The sequence below is a fragment of the Xylaria bambusicola genome (assembly GCF_022495145.1).
Source record: "Xylaria bambusicola strain CBS 139988 unplaced genomic scaffold F5B22scaffold_40, whole genome shotgun sequence".
Classification (NCBI taxonomy): Eukaryota; Fungi; Ascomycota; class Sordariomycetes; order Xylariales; family Xylariaceae; genus Xylaria; species Xylaria bambusicola.
The window spans coordinates 296,441-318,467 of NW_025953593.1; the positions used below are offsets into that span (position 1 = coordinate 296,441).

At 50.1% G+C, this 22,027-nt stretch overlaps 9 protein-coding genes across 9 annotated transcripts; 3 read left to right on the forward strand and 6 right to left on the reverse strand.

The window, feature by feature from the left end:
• Positions 1 to 1,802: 1,802 nt before the first annotated feature.
• F5B22DRAFT_638154 (uncharacterized protein) lies at positions 1,803 to 4,271 on the reverse strand (the record flags this gene model as incomplete). Its single annotated transcript, XM_047977550.1, has 5 exons — positions 1,803 to 2,730; positions 2,856 to 2,999; positions 3,125 to 3,394; positions 3,470 to 4,106; positions 4,166 to 4,271. 5 exons carry the CDS (start codon positions 4,269 to 4,271, stop codon positions 1,803 to 1,805), a joined length of 2,085 nt encoding a protein of 694 aa, XP_047828303.1.
• On the reverse strand, positions 3,904 to 5,963 carry F5B22DRAFT_361165 (inositol monophosphatase). The gene is made up of 3 exons (XM_047971077.1): positions 5,517 to 5,963; positions 4,166 to 5,351; positions 3,904 to 4,106 (listed from the first exon to the last, which is right to left on the reverse strand). Exons 1-2 carry the CDS (start codon positions 5,632 to 5,634, stop codon positions 4,555 to 4,557), a joined length of 915 nt encoding a protein of 304 aa, XP_047828304.1. The 5' UTR covers positions 5,635 to 5,963; the 3' UTR covers positions 3,904 to 4,106; positions 4,166 to 4,554.
• On the forward strand, positions 5,664 to 7,337 carry F5B22DRAFT_361210 (Ribokinase-like protein). The gene is made up of 2 exons (XM_047971078.1): positions 5,664 to 6,043; positions 6,223 to 7,337. Exon 2 carries the CDS (start codon positions 6,293 to 6,295, stop codon positions 7,262 to 7,264), a length of 972 nt encoding a protein of 323 aa, XP_047828305.1. The 5' UTR covers positions 5,664 to 6,043; positions 6,223 to 6,292; the 3' UTR covers positions 7,265 to 7,337.
• Position 7,338: 1 nt separating this feature from the next.
• Positions 7,339 to 9,746, reverse strand: F5B22DRAFT_361154 (uncharacterized protein). The gene is made up of 2 exons (XM_047971075.1): positions 8,629 to 9,746; positions 7,339 to 8,574 (listed from the first exon to the last, which is right to left on the reverse strand). The coding sequence occupies exons 1-2, from the start codon at positions 9,426 to 9,428 to the stop codon at positions 7,638 to 7,640; spliced, it is 1,737 nt and encodes a 578-aa protein (XP_047828306.1). The 5' UTR covers positions 9,429 to 9,746; the 3' UTR covers positions 7,339 to 7,637.
• A 72-nt stretch (positions 9,747 to 9,818) lies between these two features.
• Positions 9,819 to 11,333, reverse strand: F5B22DRAFT_361162 (ubiquitin-conjugating enzyme/RWD-like protein). Its single transcript, XM_047971076.1, has 4 exons — positions 11,140 to 11,333; positions 10,963 to 11,057; positions 10,221 to 10,912; positions 9,819 to 10,146 (listed from the first exon to the last, which is right to left on the reverse strand). Exons 1-4 carry the CDS (start codon positions 11,199 to 11,201, stop codon positions 10,066 to 10,068), a joined length of 930 nt encoding a protein of 309 aa, XP_047828307.1. The 5' UTR covers positions 11,202 to 11,333; the 3' UTR covers positions 9,819 to 10,065.
• Positions 11,334 to 12,737: 1,404 nt separating this feature from the next.
• On the forward strand, positions 12,738 to 14,578 carry F5B22DRAFT_361354 (FAD/NAD(P)-binding domain-containing protein). The gene is made up of 2 exons (XM_047971079.1): positions 12,738 to 12,912; positions 12,984 to 14,578. Exons 1-2 carry the CDS (start codon positions 12,870 to 12,872, stop codon positions 14,309 to 14,311), a joined length of 1,371 nt encoding a protein of 456 aa, XP_047828308.1. The 5' UTR covers positions 12,738 to 12,869; the 3' UTR covers positions 14,312 to 14,578.
• Positions 14,579 to 14,903: 325 nt separating this feature from the next.
• On the reverse strand, positions 14,904 to 15,260 carry F5B22DRAFT_649177 (uncharacterized protein; the record flags this gene model as incomplete). The annotated part of the gene is made up of 1 exon (XM_047979134.1): positions 14,904 to 15,260. The coding sequence occupies one exon, from the start codon at positions 15,258 to 15,260 to the stop codon at positions 14,904 to 14,906; it is 357 nt and encodes a 118-aa protein (XP_047828309.1).
• A 2,317-nt stretch (positions 15,261 to 17,577) lies between these two features.
• Positions 17,578 to 19,091, forward strand: F5B22DRAFT_361370 (dihydrofolate reductase-like domain-containing protein). Its single transcript, XM_047971080.1, has one exon. It carries the CDS (start codon positions 17,804 to 17,806, stop codon positions 18,608 to 18,610), a length of 807 nt encoding a protein of 268 aa, XP_047828310.1. The 5' UTR covers positions 17,578 to 17,803; the 3' UTR covers positions 18,611 to 19,091.
• Positions 19,092 to 21,724, reverse strand: F5B22DRAFT_361415 (major facilitator superfamily domain-containing protein). The gene is made up of 6 exons (XM_047971081.1): positions 21,442 to 21,724; positions 21,077 to 21,386; positions 20,961 to 21,019; positions 20,867 to 20,906; positions 20,287 to 20,808; positions 19,092 to 20,230 (listed from the first exon to the last, which is right to left on the reverse strand). Exons 1-6 carry the CDS (start codon positions 21,539 to 21,541, stop codon positions 19,573 to 19,575), a joined length of 1,689 nt encoding a protein of 562 aa, XP_047828311.1. The 5' UTR covers positions 21,542 to 21,724; the 3' UTR covers positions 19,092 to 19,572.
• Positions 21,725 to 22,027: the final 303 nt, after the last annotated feature.

Genomic DNA, 22,027 nt, shown 5'->3' on the forward strand with positions numbered 1-22,027 from the left:
AGTTGGTCAGTCTTCGGCGACTTTAGACCTCCAAGATGACCGAAAATGGAGCCGAGAATAGTGTACCGACGCACCCCACGGGACGCAGCAGCTGATGTGCACACATCAAAGTCCAGTAATTAGCGAGCGCAGCCCAGGTGTGGTGCAAGTTCTGTGCAGTGTACCCAGCCTGTCCAGCCCATTGCCAGCCAGCTCTTGTGCGGGCGGCGTGGACGCAGGGTTTGTTGACCGGGAATGTCCTTGGACCCTGGGCCGGCCGGGCTGTCTGTCCCCCATGGTGATGCGCGAGTTATGTGTATTTCGGGCCTAGTACTGCATAAGCGTCAGACAAACAATCTGTCTACTGCTATACTTAAGTGATGTACTAAGTATACATACAGTAGTCAGTACCGAGACTTTGAGGAGGAAGAATTGGACGGAATGCGCGGCGAAATTACTAATATTATGGGGTGAAGGTAAAGTGGTTATATATTCACCGTTTTCAGGCTTATTATTTTTTTTCCCTTGTTGGTTCAGTAAAAGACAAGGACACCCACCACACCTGTAAAGCAATTTAAAGCAACAAGCTAGAAGTCTCACCACTTGACCCGATATTTTGGTAAGACCCTGGCACGCATCCTTCATGTACAGTGCGCGATAAGTAATTCAGTGGGCTGCGCATACTGTACACGGTTCTTACTATGTACATATATACATACCTACGTGTACTTAGAGGAGAATCTTAAAATCTTAAATACACACATCCTCATCCATTTGGCCGGCTTATACCGACCACAAGTAAGTAAGTAGGGAGACATCTACGGTAACCTGGTTAATCAGTAATATCATAGCAGAATTACATACTTACATACATGTAGGTACTACCGATGTTGGAGGGAAGCCACCTATCTATCCGTAGGTACCTACAGCACCTAGGTTAGCTGGCGGAACCAATCGCAAACAACACGAGGAATGTAAAGCCAATATCACATACGATTGTGGCTTGCGATCCAGCCACCGTCATCACGGATCTTGGCGTCGACGCGATGCTTTCGTCCAGATGCTGCTAATACCTAGTCAACAAGCCTTTAATATCTATTCTCAGTCATGATTAAACCCTTCATTATAGAAATGCACCTGGCTATGAGAATCGATTGCTTTTCTCCTGCCCAAAGATCCAACGCGACTAATCAGTCTGCATGCAGCTGATCATCTGCGAACTCTGCCCAATTGAAGGCATCCATCTCTATTGTACCTAACCTGTAAGCACTGTTCTGTAGTTGAAGATGGATGGGTATTACCTAGGTACGTTGAAAAGGCACCGCTGAAACTGTGGCGTGCTGTGCAGGATGACCTGCATCTTTTTCGGTTCCATTCAAATAATCCCTTGCATCGCCATGAACCACACGCCATCTACTTCGTACACTACCTACCCTAGACGGCACACTATCTGTAAGTGACCATGAATAGGTAATGTAGGTATGGAGTAGGCATGGAGTGGTGTAAATGAGACCCCTCGTTTCAAGGTTATACGACGACTACAATAGTTTTCCACCCTACCCTACATCATCGGTCGAAAGTCATCGCTTAGCAATCAACATTGTACGTGCATTTTATCCTCCCTCTCACCTATAGTAAAGTAAGGAAGGTATGTAAATGTCCAGGTGTCAGTTTCTAATATCATCCCGTAATCCCAGCCAACCACGCTGCGTTACTTAGTATACCGCACCAATGGTTCCATGTGCATATCGTATAGTACATACTACAGTACACTACTCACCCACGTAAGTGGTTCGTCTGACCCGAGTAAGATGTCAGCAGGCTTACTCAACGTCGTCGGCAGCGGCAACAGCAGCAGGCCTAGTCTGCGATCCATCCAGCAACTTCTCCAGCTCCATCAACGAGAGGCCAATGAGTTGCGACAGTCGCTTCTTGAGCTCGTCGACGGAGATCTCGTCGTGGCCTTCAACGTCATCCTCTTCGTCGTCGTCGTCGTCGTCGCTGCTGCTTTCGGCAGATGAGATATCTTTGTGCCCCTCTTCTCCGTGAGTATTGCGCAACCGCCGTAATGGTCGCGGCTGTGCCGGATGTATGACTCTCACGTGCTGGGGCTGCCTCTGCCCTTGGATCTGCTCCGGCGAGGTGGAAGGCAGTCGTTGCTTCCGCTGTAACTCGCCTTCGGAGGCTCTGCCATAGACCAGTGGCAACGATATTGCGCTATCCCGTTTTCGCGATATGCGCAAGTCGGTATCATGTTCTAGAACTGGTGATCCACTTGGTACGGGCCGCAGGATCTTCGGAGTTGGACTTCCACGCGCGAATTTCCTAGGGCTGCATTCACTCTTTCGTGGGCTCAACTTCAGCCTCAGTGGACCTGTTACGATCACAGTCCTCGTCAATGTTCGTGATAGTAGTACTGATGTCTCTTCGCCTCCCACCCGTAGTGCTGTCTCTGTCCTTGTTTCAGCCCTCCTAGCCGTCGCCGTCTTCAATATTGTCGCTTCTTCTTCTTCTTTTCTACCCCTCATTGCTGTTTGGGACCCGGTATATAGGATCGAGTCCCTTGCAGTTATCGTGTTCCTGGTTACTGTAGCCATAGGTGGGCAAATCGTATCTTCCCCTGCCGTAGGCAGCTCAAGTTCCGGATACATGCAGCCCTCATACTGCGGTATTCGAAACCAAGCACCAGGCCTTCGGTTCCAAGCCCAGCCGTCGGCGTGACAGTGGAAATCCGCGATGGCAGCCGTTGCGCTGTTTACACGCTGCAGTCAGTAATCACCTGAAATAGTAAGATTTCGATACATTTTCGGGACCATGCAGGAGCAGCGAAGCCCGAGACCTGCCTACGGGGAAATAAATAACTTCAGGGGACTGACTGCCGGTTTGACTGCGCCAGTGGCGCGTATATCCCCACTGTACGCAATGCAATGCTGTTTCCAGTCAAGAACTTCGGACGGACCAATTCCATGGGCTTGTTTGGTACCGACGACCAACCTGCTTCGTTGAACAGGCGGGCAATACTGCAACACATTAGTTAGCTTGTAATCCAATGGCTCGTCAGGGGTAAGTGAAGGCAGATATAAAATGCAGGACATATGAGGCCTGGATCGAAAATCTGCCAAACACAAGGAAAATGGACACTTACTAGTCCACGGAGATAGAGTAATGTGCGCGATACTTTGGCCGCACGCGATGATGATCCCAATTCAGAGCCTGTCGCCACGCGAGACCATCTGCAAAGCTGAAATCCTCCCGCAGTCTCTGCATCTCGCGTACAGGTACCGGGACCCATCCCCCGAATATGGAAGAGACGAAGCTATCGCCAAGTTCCATTTCTAGATCGGCACCGTAGAATGGCTCGCGCAGATCTCGAGTCAAGGAACGACGGTCTTTCCAGTAGATGGCGTGGCCAAGTCTATATTAAGAGACCTGTTAGTGAGTGAAACTTCTTGAACCTGGTGCCAAGTCTTTCCAGTTTGGCATCACGTACTCGTGCAGGATCGTCACCGTGGCCATGAACGCGGTAAGCAGATATTCCTCGCTTTGCGCCTTGCCTTGGCGGCATAGCTCGGCCAAGCGGGCAGGATACTCAGCTGTAACGAGAATCGTTAAGTTACGGGAGCCACTGTGTAAATAGACGTTATCGAATTTTTCGATAGTCTCGTAGCTATCTATCTCGCTCAGTGGCAGGTCGCCTCTGGGGTGACGACAAGTGTACCCAATCCAGCCCCTTTCGTGGAATATGTCTTCATCTATTTGCCATTGTATCAAATTCGGGAGATCATATTGGAGGGCATCCTGTGCGGCGGCTCTCCATTCACCTCTCTTTTGTCGAGTTGCCCGGTACACTCGATCATGTCTCACGATTGAATGAGGGCATTCGTGATTCTCATTTCCGGGTATAGAAATAGAGAAGTGGCCGGGCTCTTTTCCTGGGTAGTTCTCGTCGAATATGTCGTCGGTTAGAAAATCGGACAACCAGGGGAGACCACATGCTTCGAGAATTCTACTTGCCAGTAGAATAGGTTGCTCAAGGTCTTTCTGTATTTCTGATGTGAGGCCGACCCAGTTAGAAAATATAGGATGGGCTTGACCTTGCAGATTGGCCCCTGTTGCGATTCTAGTTCCTATAGGTATGTTTCAGAACTTGTACACATCCTACAGAGTCATAGGACTTTCGGCTTACCTATTGCACGGCATTTAATTAATTCCTCCCTATCCCATGTCTTAGCCGCAGAACCGGGCTGCGTAGCAACCCGATGGAATGTCTCTGTAATGGCACAGGACGCCATCATCAAGATTACCTCGACATTATAACCAGAATTGGCAAAGATAGTAGAGCCTGTAATATATAAATTTATATTGATGGGGTAATTGCCGAAAACGTGAACTGAAGATTTTGATTACCTTCCGCAGCGTTTGCATTCCAGCTTTCTTGCCGGGTACAATGTCGAGGAATCCGATCTATGTATCTATTCTCGTCTCTTACCTAATCCGGGACTTGCGAATGCTTCTGACCCTGTCTCAGCTTCTTTCACATGTGTCACTCGCAAGCGATGCTGTTCCAGATGCTCTTCAAGTCTCATACTCCATTCTGCGATCCCCTATAACGCCCCAAAACTCCTCAATGAGTTCCTTTTGCCCGCTGGGTGCTCCTCTAACAGCAAGGTATTTGCGGGAGTCAAGCTCAGGCTCCCAGTCACCGGGATTCCCACTGGCGACAATACCACCGGCTTCTGAAAGAATGCACCAACCGGCGCAGACATCCCAAGCCCAACAACCACCTTCCCAGTACACGTCGAGTTGACCTGCGGCCACAGCGCAGATGTTGAGCGCGGCGCTCCCCAGACTACGCAAAGAGTGCACCATTGCGCCTCCATTCTCCTTGACTGCACACAGCTTCTTGAACACTTCGGTCTTGACCTCGTAATTTACGCCGTCGCGCTGGCTTCCCCACTCGATGCTGACGAGACTCTGGTCCAACGTACCAAGTGGGATCGGGTTCTTCGATAATGGCAGCTTACTCTTGCGTCCTTTGCCGCCTTCTACCCCCCAATTCGCACCGACGGTCAAGAACGCACCTTTCCCACGGATCGCAGTATACAATTCGTCTCGCCAGGGGTTATACACGACACCAACAGCGGGTATACGGTCGACAGCAAGGCCAAGTGAGATGCAGGCGCTTGGGAATCCGTGTACGAAATTCGTGGTACCGTCGATGGGGTCTACGATGAAGGTCGGGGCCGCTGTGATTTGCACTCCCGGCTTGTATGTTTCCTCGCCTACGAAGGCAAACGTTGGGTAGGCGGATGATAGGCGTGAAGACACCAATGCTTCTACTGCTTTGTCGGCTTCGGTCACGATATCAACGGCTAGATCATTACCTTTAGTATGAAAATAGCTCCCTTGATTGGTGAGGATTTAAGTTGAGAGGGAGTAGAAGATTGCGTGGGATGCGAGTCATTGTGAATGGCATCAGAAGACGGAGGGGTAGGATGGCGGGGTATTTCCTGCCCGTCAGACAGGCGATGACATACAGTTAAGCTTCGTCCCCTTGTCGAGATCGGTGGGATTCGCCTCCAACATCATTCGGCCAGCCTCATGAGCCACCGATATGAGGGTGTCATGGATTTCCTGTAGATTGAGGTCTGCCATTGCAATCGTCCGTTTCAATCCGTACTGTCCTGTCGACTCTTGAAGCTTGAGATAGAAGCTTAGTAGGAGAAACGGCACTGCTGACAACTGAAGCGACAATGGCCTCTACCACATAGTAACAACAGTGGGGTGTTTGACGTAGGTAGAACCTGGAGCATATGTGGACCAAACCGTATTGTGTTATTGGACCCCTTGACAAGGGCCTCCGGACAATCTGCCTTCGCTCTTACAGATTCAGCTGCTTCATAATATACCTATCATTTACCGTACTTCTTCTTGCGAAGCAAAACTGCCCATGTGGTACATGTACGGTAGTGGTTTGTTTCTATGAGCTGTCATAGCTGGTCTGGCGGTTGGCCTACCTAACAAGTCTAGGTTAGGTATCTAGGTAGGAGGTACCTAGCTTGAGGTAGGTAAGTCCCCAGTTACTTACCTGACCCCCGCTATGGACAGTCCTTTGACCCTCTCTCACACGAGCTGTGTTCACATTTCATCTCATTTATATTGCAAGTGATTACGACGACTATTTTCAGGAGGATCGTGTTCCAAAATTGACACATTGTTACCTGGCTTAACGAAGAACCCTAGATTTCGTGATCGGCTACCGGCAATCATAGAACAACCGCCCATACCCCCGTCTCAGCTTCAGTTCGCAACCATGGCGACCAAAAAGCCCCTTATCACGGTCCTAGGGTCTCTCAACATCGACCTGGTCTCCTATGTCTCACATCACCCCTTACCGGGCGAGACTATGACTTCCAGCTCGTTCGCCGTATCACCAGGTGGTAAAGGCGCCAACCAAGCCGTAGCCTGCGCGAAGCTCTCGCGCTCGCACAGCACATCCTCATCTCCCTCTGCAGATGAAACCGCACACATCCGCATGGTTGGGGCCGTAGGTGCCGACAGCTACGGCTCCATTTTGAAAGAGAACCTCTCATCCCACGGCGTCGACGTATCCGGCGTCGTCTCGTCGCCCTCTCTCAAGACAGGCATCGCCATAATCGTAGTGGATGAGCCCACGGGCCAGAACCGCATCATATTATCGCCCGAGGCGAACCACAGCCTGCAGCCCGCGGATTTCGCCGTGCTGCCAGCTCCCAAGCCCGACCTCTTGATTATGCAGCTAGAGATCCCCCTTCCTACTGTCCTGGCGGCGTTGCGCGCGGCTAGGGATGCCTCTGTCCCTGTGCTGTTGAACCCGGCCCCGGCACAGCCCTTACCAGAAGACGTGTACCAGGGGCTCGCGCATCTAGTAGTTAATGAGACGGAGGCTGCCGTGTTAGGCGGCGTGAGTGAGGCGGATCTCGAGAGTGAAGCTGGACTGGAGAGCGTGTCGAAGAAATTCTTGGACCTCGGCGTGCAGAACGTTATCGTGACGCTCGGTGGTCGCGGCGTGTTTTACATGTCTGCCTCCGGTCCAAAGAATGGCCTCGTCCCCGCCCAGAAGGCCAAGGTCGTCGATACAACCGCTGCGGGGGATACCTTTGTCGGACAGTATGCTCTGGATGTCGTGGGCGCAGGGACGGCGTTTGATATCGAAGCTGCTGTCCGCAAGGCGAATCGGGCAGCTGCTAAAACTGTCGAAAAGTTGGGCGCACAGGACTCGATTCCGTGGCGCGATGAGTTATGATGAGCTAAATACCTAGAATATAGCCTCGCATTAATAAAAAAACGTCAGTAACTGCTTCCGATCATATGTGATAGCAAGAGGTTGCGGAGACTAGATGATTCTCTACGCGAAGAGGGCGTGTGTCTACGTTTGCTGACAATGCCAGCATGATCCGCCTATTGTATTTGGCCATCCATCTATCAAATCAGGGACGTAGTCGTATCACGCACACTAAACGGCTGTTTCACGATCTCAACAGATAAACTAGCATCCAGGCTATGAATTATATAAAAGCAGCCCTCATGACTTCAGCGTCTAAAAACACTCGTCCACTGAAAAAAAGCTACCTCATCTCAATATCTCTAGGTCATACTCTATACACCCCTGTCCATTCTTACCACCACCCAGCGATACTCCATCGTCCTTCCTTTCTACGTTCAGGGGGAACATTCTCCTTATTAGAAGTCGTAGACGAGGAATCGCCCCAAGCTTCTTTCCCGCCGATATCGAGATTCATCAGCGACGGCACCAAGCTCTTCAGACTATCTGCGCCTATCGACCTCTTGTTCCGCAAAGCTACGTCGCGTATCATTTGCCTGCGGCGGTCTACGTCTGACTTTAATCTCAGGGAACCAGTATAGATCGATGCCCTCCCTAGAAATGGGGGAGCTTCTTTGGTGGTCGTCTCGTTGGCGTTTCCGATTTGGGTAGTTTTACTTCTTGATGTCTTGCGACGCATTTCTGTCCAGATCTTACGAGCAGGATCTTCTTCGTGGTCTGAGGGTGAAACTTGAGAACCGGGTTGTTTCCGAAGCAGCGGAGTAGTCGGGTTGGGCTTCATTGCCCTTTGTAAAGCGAAGCAGCTCTTAGCTATCGTGCTGTTCTGTTGACCACTGAGCTGAGCATTACTGGGTATGACTGGTGACTTCGTTTGACTAGATGAACTATGTGAGAATATCTCTCTGGCACGGAGTGGACCCCAGTATGAGGCCACGAGTCTGAACAATGGACTTTTGCTCTCATTGAAGAACGATGAGCGCGAAGGCACAGACAAAGCTTGCCGCTTGATGATACCAGTTACGGTTGTCTCAAGCTGGGTTTGCCAGTCCGTTGTCCCATGTGTTTGAGCTGACTGGTTCATTGTATGGAATCCAGAGTGATTGTATCTCAAGCGAACCCGAACATATGCAATGCTAGCAGCCCCAAGCTCATTTTCGATGTTAGCGATAAGTTCGTTAGACTTTCGAATGATGTCGCCGTCTGGCTGCCGACGTCTCTGATCGGTTCGAATCTTGGCCAATATTAGTGTACTAGAGCCAAGACTCAGACTTCTAAGCTTGTGTAAGCACTCCAATAACCAACAGAAAGTCGTCGTATGATCTCACTTCTTCTGATTGTCTTTTATGACTCTCACTATAGCAGTCTGCGGGAGAGGAATGACATCAGTCTGCAAGTTATAGATAGTCCCAAATCGGGACACACTTCCCACGCGTAGAGGATTTGACAAAAGATTACTAGTATTAGATTGGGGGGCTAGCTTATCACTTGTAAGGGGAAGAGAGATTCGGCAAGAAATCTCTATCGCCACCCACACCGTAGATATGCCGTTATTCGACGTGATCACCTCTGGTGTGATTAAAATAAATGGGACAAGGAGATGGCAATCATCGGTATACTCGGGTGGCGCCAACATGGACGGAAATGCTATATCCGTTTGAGTTGAGCAACGAGACTCGAAAGGCTCCACTGATGATGATGATGATGATGAGGCCTCGTCAATGTATCCCCGGTTTGATGACCCATCCGAAGATCCGCTGTAGCTCCGCGGATCGTACCTGCGACAGGTGGTGCCAGAGGAAGAAGTCCGCCTTGAAAGCCATCGTAGCGGAGCCCGTGACCTTAACTCTCGTTGCGTTGAGGCAATGCTATCGGGTTTTGTTGTTTGGTCCCCGACATTGAAAGTGAATTCTGCAGCCGGTTCACGGCATTGACGCTTCTTCATCACGCTCAATGGTCGATCCGGACCGTAGTCGATACTGCCACTGCTTGTTTCTCTTTTCTCAGTGGGTCGGAACTCCACGGTCTTGGTTCTCTTGATGATATGGAGCGGGGATGGGATATCGGAGGATATGACATTGGGGTCCTGAGGAGGGGAGTTCACTTTTGGTAGCGAAATGGCTCTCATTTTGGCCGATGAAAGTGCTCTCAACCGTCACTGCGCTGCTCGCACTGGAATTAATGGGACCCAGCAGAGGTCCCGAAAACACTTCTTTGTGCCGTTGGTTCCTTGAAAACGAAAGGCACCGACAGTGGAAATGTATATGAAAACCCTTGAGGATGCAACCTAGTATCAATAAAACGAGAACGCCAGGAACGGCGACAGTGATAGCGATGGTAGGAGGCGACAATGCTTTAGGCATAGCCAAATATTCTTAAGTTATGGCGATTGATATTGATTTCTCGATGCAATATGCTACCACGATAGCCTGCGATGTATATGGGTGCCTTACTGATGTACGAAGAGATAGAGATAGAGAAGAAATGGTGGGAGATTTACTCATTTGTATTCTCAGCCACTAAGGTGGTGAAACAGAAGCTGCGGCGCACGGTTCGGATCATGCCTACGTATTATGAAGAAAATTCGGGAAACAACAACTGATACGTGCTCTTAACCGTCGATGCAAAGCATGTATACGATCTGAATAGATAAAGGTTAATCTGATCCCAGGATAACTTCCTTTTAAATGTGACTTCGCAAAGGTGAGGGCATCTAAGGCCCTAGGTATCTGTTTAAGTGCCTGCCTGGCAATGTAAGAGATATATCAGGAAGGATGATCCACGGTGCGTAACAGATTCTCCTTTACAGCGTTGCGGTCGTCCTCTCCCATGTTGAGAAACCGTATCTATAAGACAGATGGATTAGCGATCGAATTATGAAAATGATATATCTGTCACATAGCAATCAGTGGACACTTACAACATCATCGGCCGTGCCGGCACTACCAAACATGACAGATTCCGACAAACAGGTCGTAATGCCCTTCTTTACTCTCTCCTCCCAAACGCCTTCCCAGTTCCACTCACCAGGCTTTTTATCGGCTGATGGCGGCAACGACTCAAACTCTTTCCCCTTCTCGATGCGATGAGTCCTCCAGGCATGCCATGCACCTGGGTTCCCAGCGGCTTCGAGTGGTATCGTGTCCAGGACATTCTCGTCATCAAACGCGCTACGGATATAAAGAAGGATAGCGAATACGGATATCTCTTCCTTTCTCCTTTCGAAGAATCCAGGCGACTGGCTTATGGCTGAGTTCCTTGAGCTAGTAGGTGTACCTCCGCTACTAAGATCTGCGGGCGGCGGTGGTCGATGTGGAGTCATTCGGGCTGTCTGATCCCCGCTGGACTGTTTTCCTTGCGCTGCTTTCCGCCCCCGACGACCAAACCAGTCCGGGAACCCGTGCCGCAAACTGAAGCCGCCAGGCGGCAGACGCTCCTCATCGGTTGCACTGACTGTGCCGTTATCCTGCACGTCCGTGGAATACATGTATGTGCTGAGAGGTGTGATCAAAGGATGAAACATATCAGTTGAAAACGTCACTAAAGGCGGTAACTTGGGATACGAGTCCGGAAAGGAAATCTGGAAGCGCATGACGGCCGGAGCATACGGGCCTCGAAGTCAGGTTAGAAGAGGCGGTGCGCAAAGCTGTTTCGAATCTTACCACCACGCACGAAGATAGCACCTGACCAAAGGCTCGGATCACCAGGCGTCAGGGCTACATAGACCCCATCGGGGCAAACTTGCTTGAGACCAGTGCTAGAACCGTGGTTAGCAACCATAATGCCCGTTGAGAGAAGCTGCTACGAAAGTAGCACTAGGTATTGAAAGCCACACCTACAATTCGGCAAGTAGATGCTGTCTCCTCAGCGAGGGCAATGCACTGAAATTTTGTGTTGTCATTTTGGTTCATAGAACAGGAAGCCCCATTTAAGTCAAGGAAATGGGAAGAGAGGCAACATTGGAAATTATAAGGCCATACTCTTATTATTCAGATGGTTATCATGTTTCAAGGTGTTTATGCCATGGACTTCCCGGCCCGGCTGGCATGATGCACGATGATCAGGGGCACCGCTTATCGATAAACCACCCTTCGAGACCAAAGCCAGTTGCCCCGCGTACATAACGGTACATCTCGGTACATGTGATGAACTTGCCCCGCGTTTATTATCCTTACCGAGAAGGCTGTTTTGACGAAGGCCTATCACCAGATTCACCAGATTCTTCATACGTACCTATGAAGAAGAATTGAAAGAGCGCTTGTGAATCGGAGAAAGCTGTAGGCAGCCGATATTAACTGTCCTATTCAGCGCCACGGTGTCTATCCACTCCATGTAAATATATATAGTCAGGTCATGATGAACAATCTCTCATCATATCATACAAGTTACAAGCTACAAACACTAGAGATGCCGGTCCTCATTTGTACCCTGTTTAAGCAACAAGAGCTTAGGTACTTTTTTCACTCTCTTGACTGAAATACTCTGTGAGTTGCGAGCAGATGGCCGGCTTCCTAGGAACAAGGTGATGCAAGCAAGGCATGAATGAAAGCGAGCGTGGTTGGGATTATCATTCCTCTCGTCACGCAATTACATGTAGAGACTGTGTGTAGGTAACAATCTAGATTTCATCGACGTAACCTAGATAGTTGTGGTGCGAATTAGACCATAACTCGGAACCGAGCATCTAGATTGTGATGCAGGATTCAGCCATGGCGATATCACAGTCTGAACCATCAGTAGGTAAACAATAACACGCATTACCTCGACAAACTTGTAACCATCGAGAAATTGCCGTTGCGCAATACCGAATAAACAGTTCCTGGCTGTGTCTCGCGCCTCCTCACAGTATGCAATCCCTAGGTTGTTACCTAGCGCCTTGTTTATCATGACGATACTGACTGACTCCCTACCTGAATAGTGGACGAGAGATCGACATATTGTTTCAAAGGGTTGCTGCTTTTCACGAGTTTGGGACTACTATTTGTAATTACATTGGCCGTGTCTGCTTGGAGCAGCAGGTTACCTTGACTCCAATGTGGACAGCTACCAGACCCTCAAGCCCAGTAGTAATCTATCGAGCAACCACCTAAGCGGCACCCACCCGGGTGCACATTCATCAATAGATTGCGATCGATGACTACTACATAGTACGCATCGGGCAAATGCTTGCGCCCACTTCTCTACTATCCCAAAGGATGCGCCTTGCGTCCGAGTCCAGCTAAGTACCCGGAATTGCTTCGCCGCCAGGCAAAATGATTCTCCTAGCCAGTCGAGATGCCGGGAAGATCCAATTGAGCCCCTCATTAGCCGGGTGTCTATTCACCCCACATGACAGCAGCAGCTACGGTCATCCGCGTCTGTGATCCTGCCCCAGCCCTCAGCAAGCCATCTTCGGTGCTTTTTATTGCCCGTGATGTCTCTTTCGACGAGCGGGCCGTGGATGTTATCCTTCCGACCGCGTTCGTCGCTCTTGCTCCTTGAAATAAGGAGAGCCGGCGCACCGTAAACAGTGTGGACATTTTCATCTTCGCTTCCTCCTACCTCGGCAGGCACGTGGGCATATATCACGATGGCGGACGTCAAACATTTGCGGATATCAATAATTGGCGCAGGTAAGAAGAGCCCCCTGTATTCCCATCTCTACGGATTGATTCTCGGGACTCACAATGTTGCGCTCATGTAGGCATGGGCGGCCTAGCCTGTGCCCTCGCCTTTGCGAAAAAGGGCTTTAAGAAAATCGAAGTATATGAGAGTGCGTCAAACCTCGGCTTCGTTGGAGCGGGTATCCAACTTGCCCCAAATCTAGCCCGCGTCCTCGACCGCTGGGGGTGCTGGGCTAAGATCCACGCCGAGGCGACTACCGTCACATCTTCTAGTATCCGGGAAGGTTCTACGAACAAGGAGTTGTCTCTTGTCCAGATGCCCGACATCGCGGAGTTGTACGGCTATCCGCACTGCGTCGGCCACCGGGCATCTCTAGCCGGCAGTCTATACGAAGGGTGCCTGAAGGAGCCAGCCATTACTTTCTATTTCTCCACAGGATTGGAGAGCGTGAAGAGTTTTGGGCCGGACAAAGTACTCTTCACAGTAAAGCCCCGCGATGGCGAAGCATATGAGATAGAAACCGACATTATACTCGCTGCAGACGGCATTAAATCATCTATACGAACAGCTATGCTGAGGGCGGTCGGTAGCTCGGCTGAGGTTGAGGACACGGGCCAGGCAGCCTACCGTATCATGCTGTCGCGCGCCGATATGGAGAAAGACCCCGAAATGCTCGAGCTGCTGGACTCGGACTGCGCGCTGCGGTGGATCGGCGAGAAGCGACACATTGTCGCGTATCCGATTAGCAACAAGACCATTTACAACCTGTCGACATGCCAGCCAGATACCAACTTTGCTGCAGCGCCCAGCGTGACGTACACAACAAGAGGCGATAAGAGCGCCATGTTGAAGGTCTATGGTGATTTCTCTCCCCTCGTGCTGCGTATGCTGAACCTTGTCCCTGAGGGAGAGGTCTGTGAGTGGAGGCTGCGCTCGCATAAGCCTCTAGACACCTGGACGCTCGGTGCCGTGACCTTAATCGGAGACGCCTGCCATCCCACCCTACCCCATCTTGGCCAGGGCGCCACGATGGCCATCGAAGATGCTGCCGTTGTCGCCGAGTGTGTCAGTGCACTTCCCGTGACAGATGGGAAAATCGACAGGGAAGCACTTTCAAGGGCCCTCAAGGTCTACGAGTTGCTGCGCAAGGAGCGCACATCTACGCTCGTCGACATGGCTGCGTTTTCAGGGCGCACGCTTCACCTAGGCGAGGGCAAAGCGAAAGAGGAGCGTGACCGCCAGTTTGCAGAAGCGCGAAAGAAGGGTAATTCGGTGCCCGACAAATGGGCCAGTCCCGACGTCCAAAAGATGATCTATTCGCATGACTGCGTCACGGAGGCACAGGACAAGTTCCAAGAGTTATTCTCAAGCTTATCTACAGAGAAGACCAACGGCGTCGCTGCATAAGTAGTTGGTTTTGTTTCACTATTTACCGTGGCATAGCATGCATTCAAATAAGAGCATTGGGGGCTATTAGATATATGCAAATGAGCTGTAGTAGAATATGAATCTATACCTCTAGCAGAAGCCACTGTCTCTTGGTGGGGTTTTGCTCATGAGGGATCATACAGCAAACCTAATGCTATTACAAAGGAAGTCCAATGTGATTGTGTCCTAGGCCTGAACGCCAGCCCATACAGTCGAATAATCTACCCCGCTCGAAACGACTGAAATGCAGTATGTGCCTGGCTCCTCTGATAGAGGGTTGTATTATGTTCGTATGCGTCCATAGTCGTCTCGCCAAATGGCGAGGCGATTCTACTTTTGATAGACGCAGTAAAAGAAACAGTTCGTCTCCGCGTATCCGCTAGGCCTGCCCCTTCCCTTCCGTTTAATCAATGTTCTCGGCATCGTAGTGTCGCGGTTTTCCCTCGCCATCACGATGTCTTTCGACAAGCCCATACGTAACAGCGGGCGCGTCGGAATATCCCTTCCCAAACGATGCAGGGCTCCGTCTCGCTTCCGTCGGAACAGCCGGATAGGCATCACACATGCTTTCTTAGAACAACAGGTCCAAGCAGCAACAGCATGCGAAGAAGCCGACCAAGGCACCTAAGCAACCGCCCGCTGCACCACCACCAGCCGCGCCGCGCCCGTCGTTCTGGTAATAGCCGCCCTGCGGCGGATAGTAAGCCCCTTGCTGAGGCGGGTATGGGCCGTAACCCTGCTGGGGCGGGTAATAACCCCCTTGTTGCGGAGGCGGGTAACCTCCGGGTTGCTGCTGGTGATAACCCATGTTCGGACCGGGCGCGTAGCCGGGGTAATTCGGGTCCCCGCCGTATGGCTGTTGGTACGCGGCTTGCGGTGCCTGTGGGCCGCCCTGATACGCAGGAGGTTCATCGTATTTGTGAGACATGTTGTTTGGAGATGTGAGTGATCGAGTATGCGGGAGCTGGGTTCGACTGTTTGGTCGGTTCGATGCTGCAGGAGGTCGGCAATCGAGTCGCTGCGCACGACTCGATCGAACAGGTAGATGAAAGGGAGGAACGACGCCGACGGAAATGCGGCTGTGGTGTCGTACAGCAGATGTCGGTTGATTACTTGGGTGGATAGATTGCCTTGGCGATGACCCGCTAGAGATTCGTAGAAGTGCGAGATTCTTGGTAGACAGGTAGAGCAGATGGCAGATGGTTCGGAAGAAATGAAGTTAGAGAACTCAGTTCACTCGGCTCCGTCGGAAACACAGACGAAACAAGGTGCACGTGGGTTCACGTGCAACGCAGCGAACAACAACACCAACAACAAAGAAAAAAACTGTTGGTGCCTAGGTGTTTGAAGGGGGTCGGCAGGAAGGTTTCACGTCGTCTTGTTCCCTTTGCCTTTGAAGACGGAGGATTGCATTGCCACCACCGAGTATTGCTTAACACGACTGACTACTCACTGAGGCATCGGCTCAACTGCGCTTCGGTTGTGGCGAAGCAAAGCTGGCCGCGTGGATTTCTTTCCTTGGCCACACCTTGGCATAGCCTATTACTGTGTACTTCAGACCACAGTTTTGTTGGGTTTACTAAGAGAGAGATTGGCCATCTGTCTCTCTCTCTCTCTGCTATCTCTATCTCTTTTGGTGTGAAATCTTCTTGTCGTTCGCCGTGTTTGTGTCAATTTATTTGTTATTTCCTCCTTATCTAATCTCTTTAGATTCCTATCTTGCAGTCTGGTACGACGCAACGTTAGAGGGAGCTATGCCAAGAAGAAAAGAGGCCGCCAAACCCACACCACATCAGCACCCGCATCCTAGGATCGTCAAACCACCTGCAATGGTACACACGAGCACACTCGGGTTAAGTGGTCTACTGGTACGGTAGTATTAAGTAGGTAGGGAGCTATGATCCCACCTATACGCTAGAGACGACGATTTGGTCACGGAAATGTATGAGGAATATCGATTATGAACATAGAAAAAATACCTACCTAGGAGACTCTTCGTGCATTGCATGTACCTACACTGCTGTAGGTTCATACCTCTTGGTAAATAAGGATGCAGATCCATCATTGGGCCAAGAACTATACGTCCGACGATTTATAAGAGCCTGACTAGGCGCACAAGGGATGCGATACCTATCTCTCAGCCACGACTTTTGCTGCGAACCAACGCACTACGAGCACCCCTCCCAGTACCAGCGTTCCGAGGTAGGTACCGTAGGTCTGCGTACTACGAAGTAGGTAGTCTGTACGAAGTAAGTATGGAGGTTTTGTTCTGACCATTGACCACGGATGATGATGGACTGCTACTGCGCCTCAGCCCTCGTGGGGTAATGATTGACGAAGCCACGCGTGTCTCTCTCTCCGAATGCAGGTGTCCCGTCCAGATCTGGTTTCTGGCTGGTTTACCCATGCAGGCTTGGAGTAGCCAACGTACGACTCTCTTCCTCCAATATTCCCCAACTGCCCGTGACCTTGCTTTGATCCTTCCCGAGGTGTCTGCACATGAGGTCACACTGAACTCACTCTGCACCTTGTATCTGTACTTCGCTCGATATATGATCTGACGTAAGATCCGCCGATATGGTGAACCGTTAACTGGTGGAACCTGGAAACCAATTGTTTCTCGCTACCTCGGAAACCACGTCTTTGGGTTGGGTATGAAGAAAATCCTGTTGGATCTAAGCAGAGAGCACTGGTCGGCCGCGACCTCTTGCGCGACCGACACTACACTACACCACGTCCATTCGTAGAACAAAACTCGGTGTGCCAGAACAACTGGCAGGTAGCCGGTCAGGTTTGCGTAAATCGGTAGAATGAACCACCTTGATTTGGAAGCAAGCTACACTATTTGTGTATGTTGGAGACACGATATGTAGGCATTGGAATGTGGGCATTCTACATCTTATTGATTACAGTAAGATTTACTTATATAATCGTGAGCGGCCTTGGCGAATTTGTTCTCGAATATTGCCTACTATGTACTAGTGTGAGATGGCTAAAACTGAAGTGGACGTTTTGTTAATTACAGTGGTTTTATTTATCCGTACTTCACTGTATTTTCCATACCTGCGGTAGAGGGTTTACCATCAGAGAGAGGGAGTTTTTCAAGAACCAGCTCGCTCCATTTCTCTCTGACTGGAGAATAATGAGTATGCATGTTTATTTTCTCAAATATTTGACTCTTCCGTAGTCTCGTCCAACTATTGGTGATAAAGCTAATATTTTAGGTACCAGCTAGGTAGTGTAAGTATGGTAGTCTGTAGTGTGCGTTCAGGTTGGTAGTGGGCACCCTCTTCCGGATCATGAACTTTACGACGCCAAAGTGCTTGGGACGATAGACAATCAGTCAACATCCTCTATCGATAGCCTTGTATCGCCTCATTAGCGAGAAGCCTCAATAATACATATGAAGATATGGGTCTTTTGGCTTGAGCTCTCGCCTGGTTTATCAAGCATCTGCTCATCGTCAGTGCAATGGCAGAAACACCGCTCTATTTCCCATCAGCCGAACGTGAGCGTCTCGAGCCTCATCTGCCCACCCCGAAGGCCGCAGATCCTTCATCTCCATCGTGTGCCACGCTCCCCTTCGTAACACTCACCTTTGCCACATCGTTAGACTCGGCGCTGTCGCTGGGTCCCGGCATCCGCACCGCACTAAGCGGGCCTGAGTCTAAGGCTATGACGCACTATTTGCGTACCAGACACGATGCCATCTGCGTCGGCGTCGGAACCGCCATCGCGGATGACCCGGGCTTGAACTCCCGGCTGAATGCTGCTACCCACCAGCCCCGGCCTATCATTGTCGATCCGCGGCTGCGTTGGGATTTCACTGCTCAAAGCAAGGTCATGCGACTGGCGCGCGAGAGCAGGGGTCTTGCGCCATACATTGTGACGCTTGAGAAGGAGCTGCCCCTACACAAGAAGAAGATATTAGAAGATGCAGGGGGTAAATTTATTATATTGACCGCAGGATATGACGGTGAAGGGAAAACAGATGGCGCTCGCTTTGATTGGCGTAGTATTCTATCAGCCGTGCGGCAGGAAGGTCTACATAGTATCATGATTGAGGGAGGCGGCGAGGTTATCAACTCGTTGCTGAGTGAGGATGCCGACTTAGTGGACAGTGTCATCGTCACAATAGCACCCATTTGGCTTGGGCAGGGTGGTGTTGCCGTCAGTCCTCCGCGAGCCAATGCTGATAGGCCTGTGGCAAGATTGTCTGATACGATGTGGATGCCACTTGGCGCCGATGTTGTATTGTGTGGGAAAATAGCACGGTGATGAAGGTAGAAGGATTCTTAGTTGGTCGAAGATTGGGTGCTGGAATCATTAATGAATTCCTTTGAATTTCTTTGAATAATTATATGCCAATGTGCTATTCCAAGCCCTAAGCATGATATTCCAACTTAGGGAGACTGCAGGTATATCTCTGCCTAGTCTTAAAATTTTAATTGTCATATAAAGAACGCATTGAGACAGAGATCATAAAAAGAATCATTCGTATTTGTATCCTGCCACCCGTAAGCCTACTGAGCTCAAATAGCTGACAGCTAGTTAATCAACCGAAATGCCCAACGCCAGTCCATAGGAACCTGAAAGAGTGAGAATTCAGCCCAGTTTTGCATTTTCCATTTCCAAGAAACCTCAACCTAGCATGCTTCAGCCAGGGCTAGACTGCACATCTCAATGCCTGAGAATAGACGCTCCCACCCTGTTAAGGAAATTATTAAACCTGTAAGATAAGATGACCACCGTGATTCCCATTTGTACCCTTGTTGCCCCTTCCAGCGATTCCATGAGAAGAAATGAAGATATAGAAACAGCAGAACAAACATAAACCCAGAGAGAGTATACAAATATTCATGTTATCCAGTTGCCCCGCCCAGTCTATTTAATTGCACGTGATGAACCAAAATCCGTCCGTTTCGAGATGAAGCAAACCAAACGCAAACAAGCTGTTCGTAAACGCGAAACGCGAGAAGGGTATCGCGAAAGATAAACATGATCATGCTCAAGACAGGAGAAAGTGATGGAAAATAATTCGAAACTTTGGTCGCAGTTTAAGTTGTCAGGGACGAGAGAGCCGCGACCAAACCTGTGGGAATAACGTGAGATGCGCCGAGAGATGATGTACCAAGTCTATAATACGCCAAGGGAATCCTGTTTTTGGGAAAAAGGAAAATGAAAAGTAGACCGCTAATATGAAACCAATTCTATGCATTCTGTCACGAGTGTGCGCCATGTCAAGCTCGATCCTGCTCGGCAATCTCCAAATCGCGATCGTGGGCGTTAACGTTGTCGCTGCAGGCTGGGGACCTAGAAGGGTCTGGAATCATAAGCCCAGCCACGGCACCGCCAATCGCGACGACGGCCGTAAACCACCATGCCAGCCCGGAGTAACCAGACTGGAGTCCAACAGAGTAGAGAATACCCGAGATTGTTGGTCCGAAAGCGCGACACAAGCTAGCTGTCGAGGCTGCGACGCCATTGATTGTACCAAGTGCCAGGCGACTGGGCGCCGAATCAGCAGTGAGAATCGCGTTGCTTGGGTAGACAACAGTGGCAAACGTGCACTTCCATACTAACACCACAGCCAGCCCGACCATACGGTATGCTGAGGGGAGGAGGACGAGGTATGGTGTTACCAGGTACAGCAGGAAATATGCCACAACGATGAAACGGAATGATCGTAGGGCCCCGAAACGCCTCAAGACTTTTGGGACCACGACCGTGTTTAGGAGCAGTTGGTATACGCCCTGAATGCTGAGGATGATGCCCACGGTTTTCGAGTCCAGGTTGAACCCATCTACAAATTTAAAGGGGAGAGAAGGTTCCACTTCGTCTTTGGGCGGCGCTGTTGCTAGAAATACTGGTAACAGTTGATCGAAGGTCATGGTGTGGCTAAATCTCGAGTTAGCCAGAGAAAGGTTACTTCTATACGTACGCAAAGTACTCACAAGGCTAAGATACCGAAGGAGATGATGTTGAGAACCACTGGCCGAGTAAATGTCTGCGAGATACCCATACCCAAGTTGTCTTTCGACTGGGTTAGGTCGAGCGGATCTTTCGCAATCGTTGTCACTGAGGCAGATCTAAGACGAGGTGAATTGACTGGCGTGTTCTCGTTCGTTTGATATGTCGGTAGCTGTTCATCGTGATCAAGCAGTGGCCGTATCTCATCGCGGTCTGAGAACTTTGATTTCTCATCACGTGGCTCGGCACACTTCCGGATACCCGTCAATTTGGAGAGAATCCAATCGCCTAATTCCAGCCCCGGATCCCGTTGCATTTTCTTCTGAACGTGCGTCTCCTCGAGAAACAGGAAGCCATTGATGACTCCAACTAGCACGATAAAGGCACTGAAGAGGTTGGGGAGCAAGTATGGATATCGATCCCAGATTGTGCCAGGCGAGAAAAGTTGCGGATAGCTGATGCATGGGCGTGCCAATGCACCTCCAATCATAGGTCCGATGATGGATCTAAACACAAGTCAGTGAGTCTGGCTCCATAGTCGACCATGTCTGAAGGATGACTAACCCAAGACACCATACAACGGGCATAATTGTGTAAGCCCGAGCTATCATATAGTTAGTTGTTGGTTCCAATGTGACAATTCAGATTTTTAACCCACGTTGATGCTCCTTAGCAGTGACAAGCTCTGCCACCGTGCTTTGTAATACGCCTTGGTTCCTACGCGGACGTTAACCATGAAAGTTCGGGAACATTTGCCGCAATTTGAAGTCGTACCCATTTAGGAGTCCGCCGATTGCTCGAGCAAGCAGAGCGACAGTGAGGTTAGGGGCAAAGCCGAACACGAGAACACTCAACGCGGTGCCCGCCAGACCAGTCAGGAGCACTGGTTTCCTTCCGATCTTGTCACTCAATCTTCCCCACAGGATACCAGTCGAGAACTCAGCGAAAGTAAAAGCCGAGGTGACCAGACCAGCGTAGAAGGAAATCCTGTTGGCATCATCGGTGACATGGAAGTCTTCTATCATGAAATACACATATGGGAAGATTCCCATAAAGGCAATTGGTTCACAAATTCGGCAGATAGCTAGCAGAAGCAGTGTTAGTAGAGGCATTCGTTTGGCTTTGATAGAGGTATATACCTAGCACGAGCAGCTGCCGGCTTGGAAAGGGCGGAAGGGATGATGTATGGTCTTCACTGCTAGAAGGACTGGATGTCCTCGCAAACGAATTGCGTCTCATGACGATATCTTAGGCGGACAATTGCCCACTTCAATGTCTGCCGGCTAGATGTAGTGTGTTATAGACGCAGCAAAGCTTGGCAGGCAGTAGAGAGTCGAGATGTTGTGTAGGTAGAAGGGAGACTGAGTGCGCTAGACTAAACAGATATAGACAACACCACAACAGCTTATCTAGAAGAGTGTTTGCTGACTGAGACTAAAGACAGAGACAAGGTTTCTGAGTGAGCAGATGTCTTTGTGCCCAAGTTGAGCAGGCGTCTGAAGCATGTAAGATGAGGTGAGATGGAGAGAACCAGAGATCGGGACCGTTTATTAACTTGGCACCTAGAAGAGGACTAAGAATCGTGCAATAATAACTAGTGCAGCAATGGAAGTGTGTGATAGCAGTGCAGCCGATAGTGTAAGGCCCGGCGAGTCCATGGCGGGCAGACTACGGATATTAAAGTTATTTTAATATTTGACCAAGCAGCGGTGACAGTCGCCGTCT

Excerpts from the sequence above, each read along its gene's own strand:
- F5B22DRAFT_361370 (XM_047971080.1), top strand. The coding sequence starts at position 17,804 with ATGGCAGAAACACCGCTCTATTTCCCATCAGCCGAACGTGAGCGTCTC.
- F5B22DRAFT_361210 (XM_047971078.1), top strand. The coding sequence starts at position 6,293 with ATGGCGACCAAAAAGCCCCTTATCACGGTCCTAGGGTCTCTCAACATC.
- F5B22DRAFT_361165 (XM_047971077.1), bottom strand. The coding sequence starts at position 5,634 with ATGGCAGACCTCAATCTACAGGAAATCCATGACACCCTCATATCGGTG. Across the intron at positions 5,352-5,516 it reads CAAGGGGACGAAGCTTAACT|CCGTTGATATCGTGACCGAA; the intron begins GTATGTCATCGC and ends GTAATGATCTAG.
- F5B22DRAFT_361162 (XM_047971076.1), bottom strand. The coding sequence starts at position 11,201 with ATGACAACACAAAATTTCAGTGCATTGCCCTCGCTGAGGAGACAGCAT. Across the intron at positions 10,913-10,962 it reads TGCTATCTTCGTGCGTGGTG|GCCCGTATGCTCCGGCCGTC; the intron begins GTAAGATTCGAA and ends CCTGACTTCGAG. Across the intron at positions 10,147-10,220 it reads CCGGCACGGCCGATGATGTT|ATACGGTTTCTCAACATGGG; the intron begins GTAAGTGTCCAC and ends TCTGTCTTATAG.
- F5B22DRAFT_361415 (XM_047971081.1), bottom strand. The coding sequence starts at position 21,541 with ATGAGACGCAATTCGTTTGCGAGGACATCCAGTCCTTCTAGCAGTGAA. Across the intron at positions 21,387-21,441 it reads CCGGCAGCTGCTCGTGCTAG|CTATCTGCCGAATTTGTGAA; the intron begins GTATATACCTCT and ends TGCTTCTGCTAG. Across the intron at positions 20,907-20,960 it reads CACTGCTAAGGAGCATCAAC|CTCGGGCTTACACAATTATG; the intron begins GTGGGTTAAAAA and ends ACTATATGATAG.
- F5B22DRAFT_361354 (XM_047971079.1), top strand. The coding sequence starts at position 12,870 with ATGGCGGACGTCAAACATTTGCGGATATCAATAATTGGCGCAG. Across the intron at positions 12,913-12,983 it reads GATATCAATAATTGGCGCAG|GCATGGGCGGCCTAGCCTGT; the intron begins GTAAGAAGAGCC and ends GCGCTCATGTAG.
- F5B22DRAFT_361154 (XM_047971075.1), bottom strand. The coding sequence starts at position 9,428 with ATGAGAGCCATTTCGCTACCAAAAGTGAACTCCCCTCCTCAGGACCCC. Across the intron at positions 8,575-8,628 it reads ATAAAAGACAATCAGAAGAA|AAGTCTGAGTCTTGGCTCTA; the intron begins GTGAGATCATAC and ends ACACAAGCTTAG.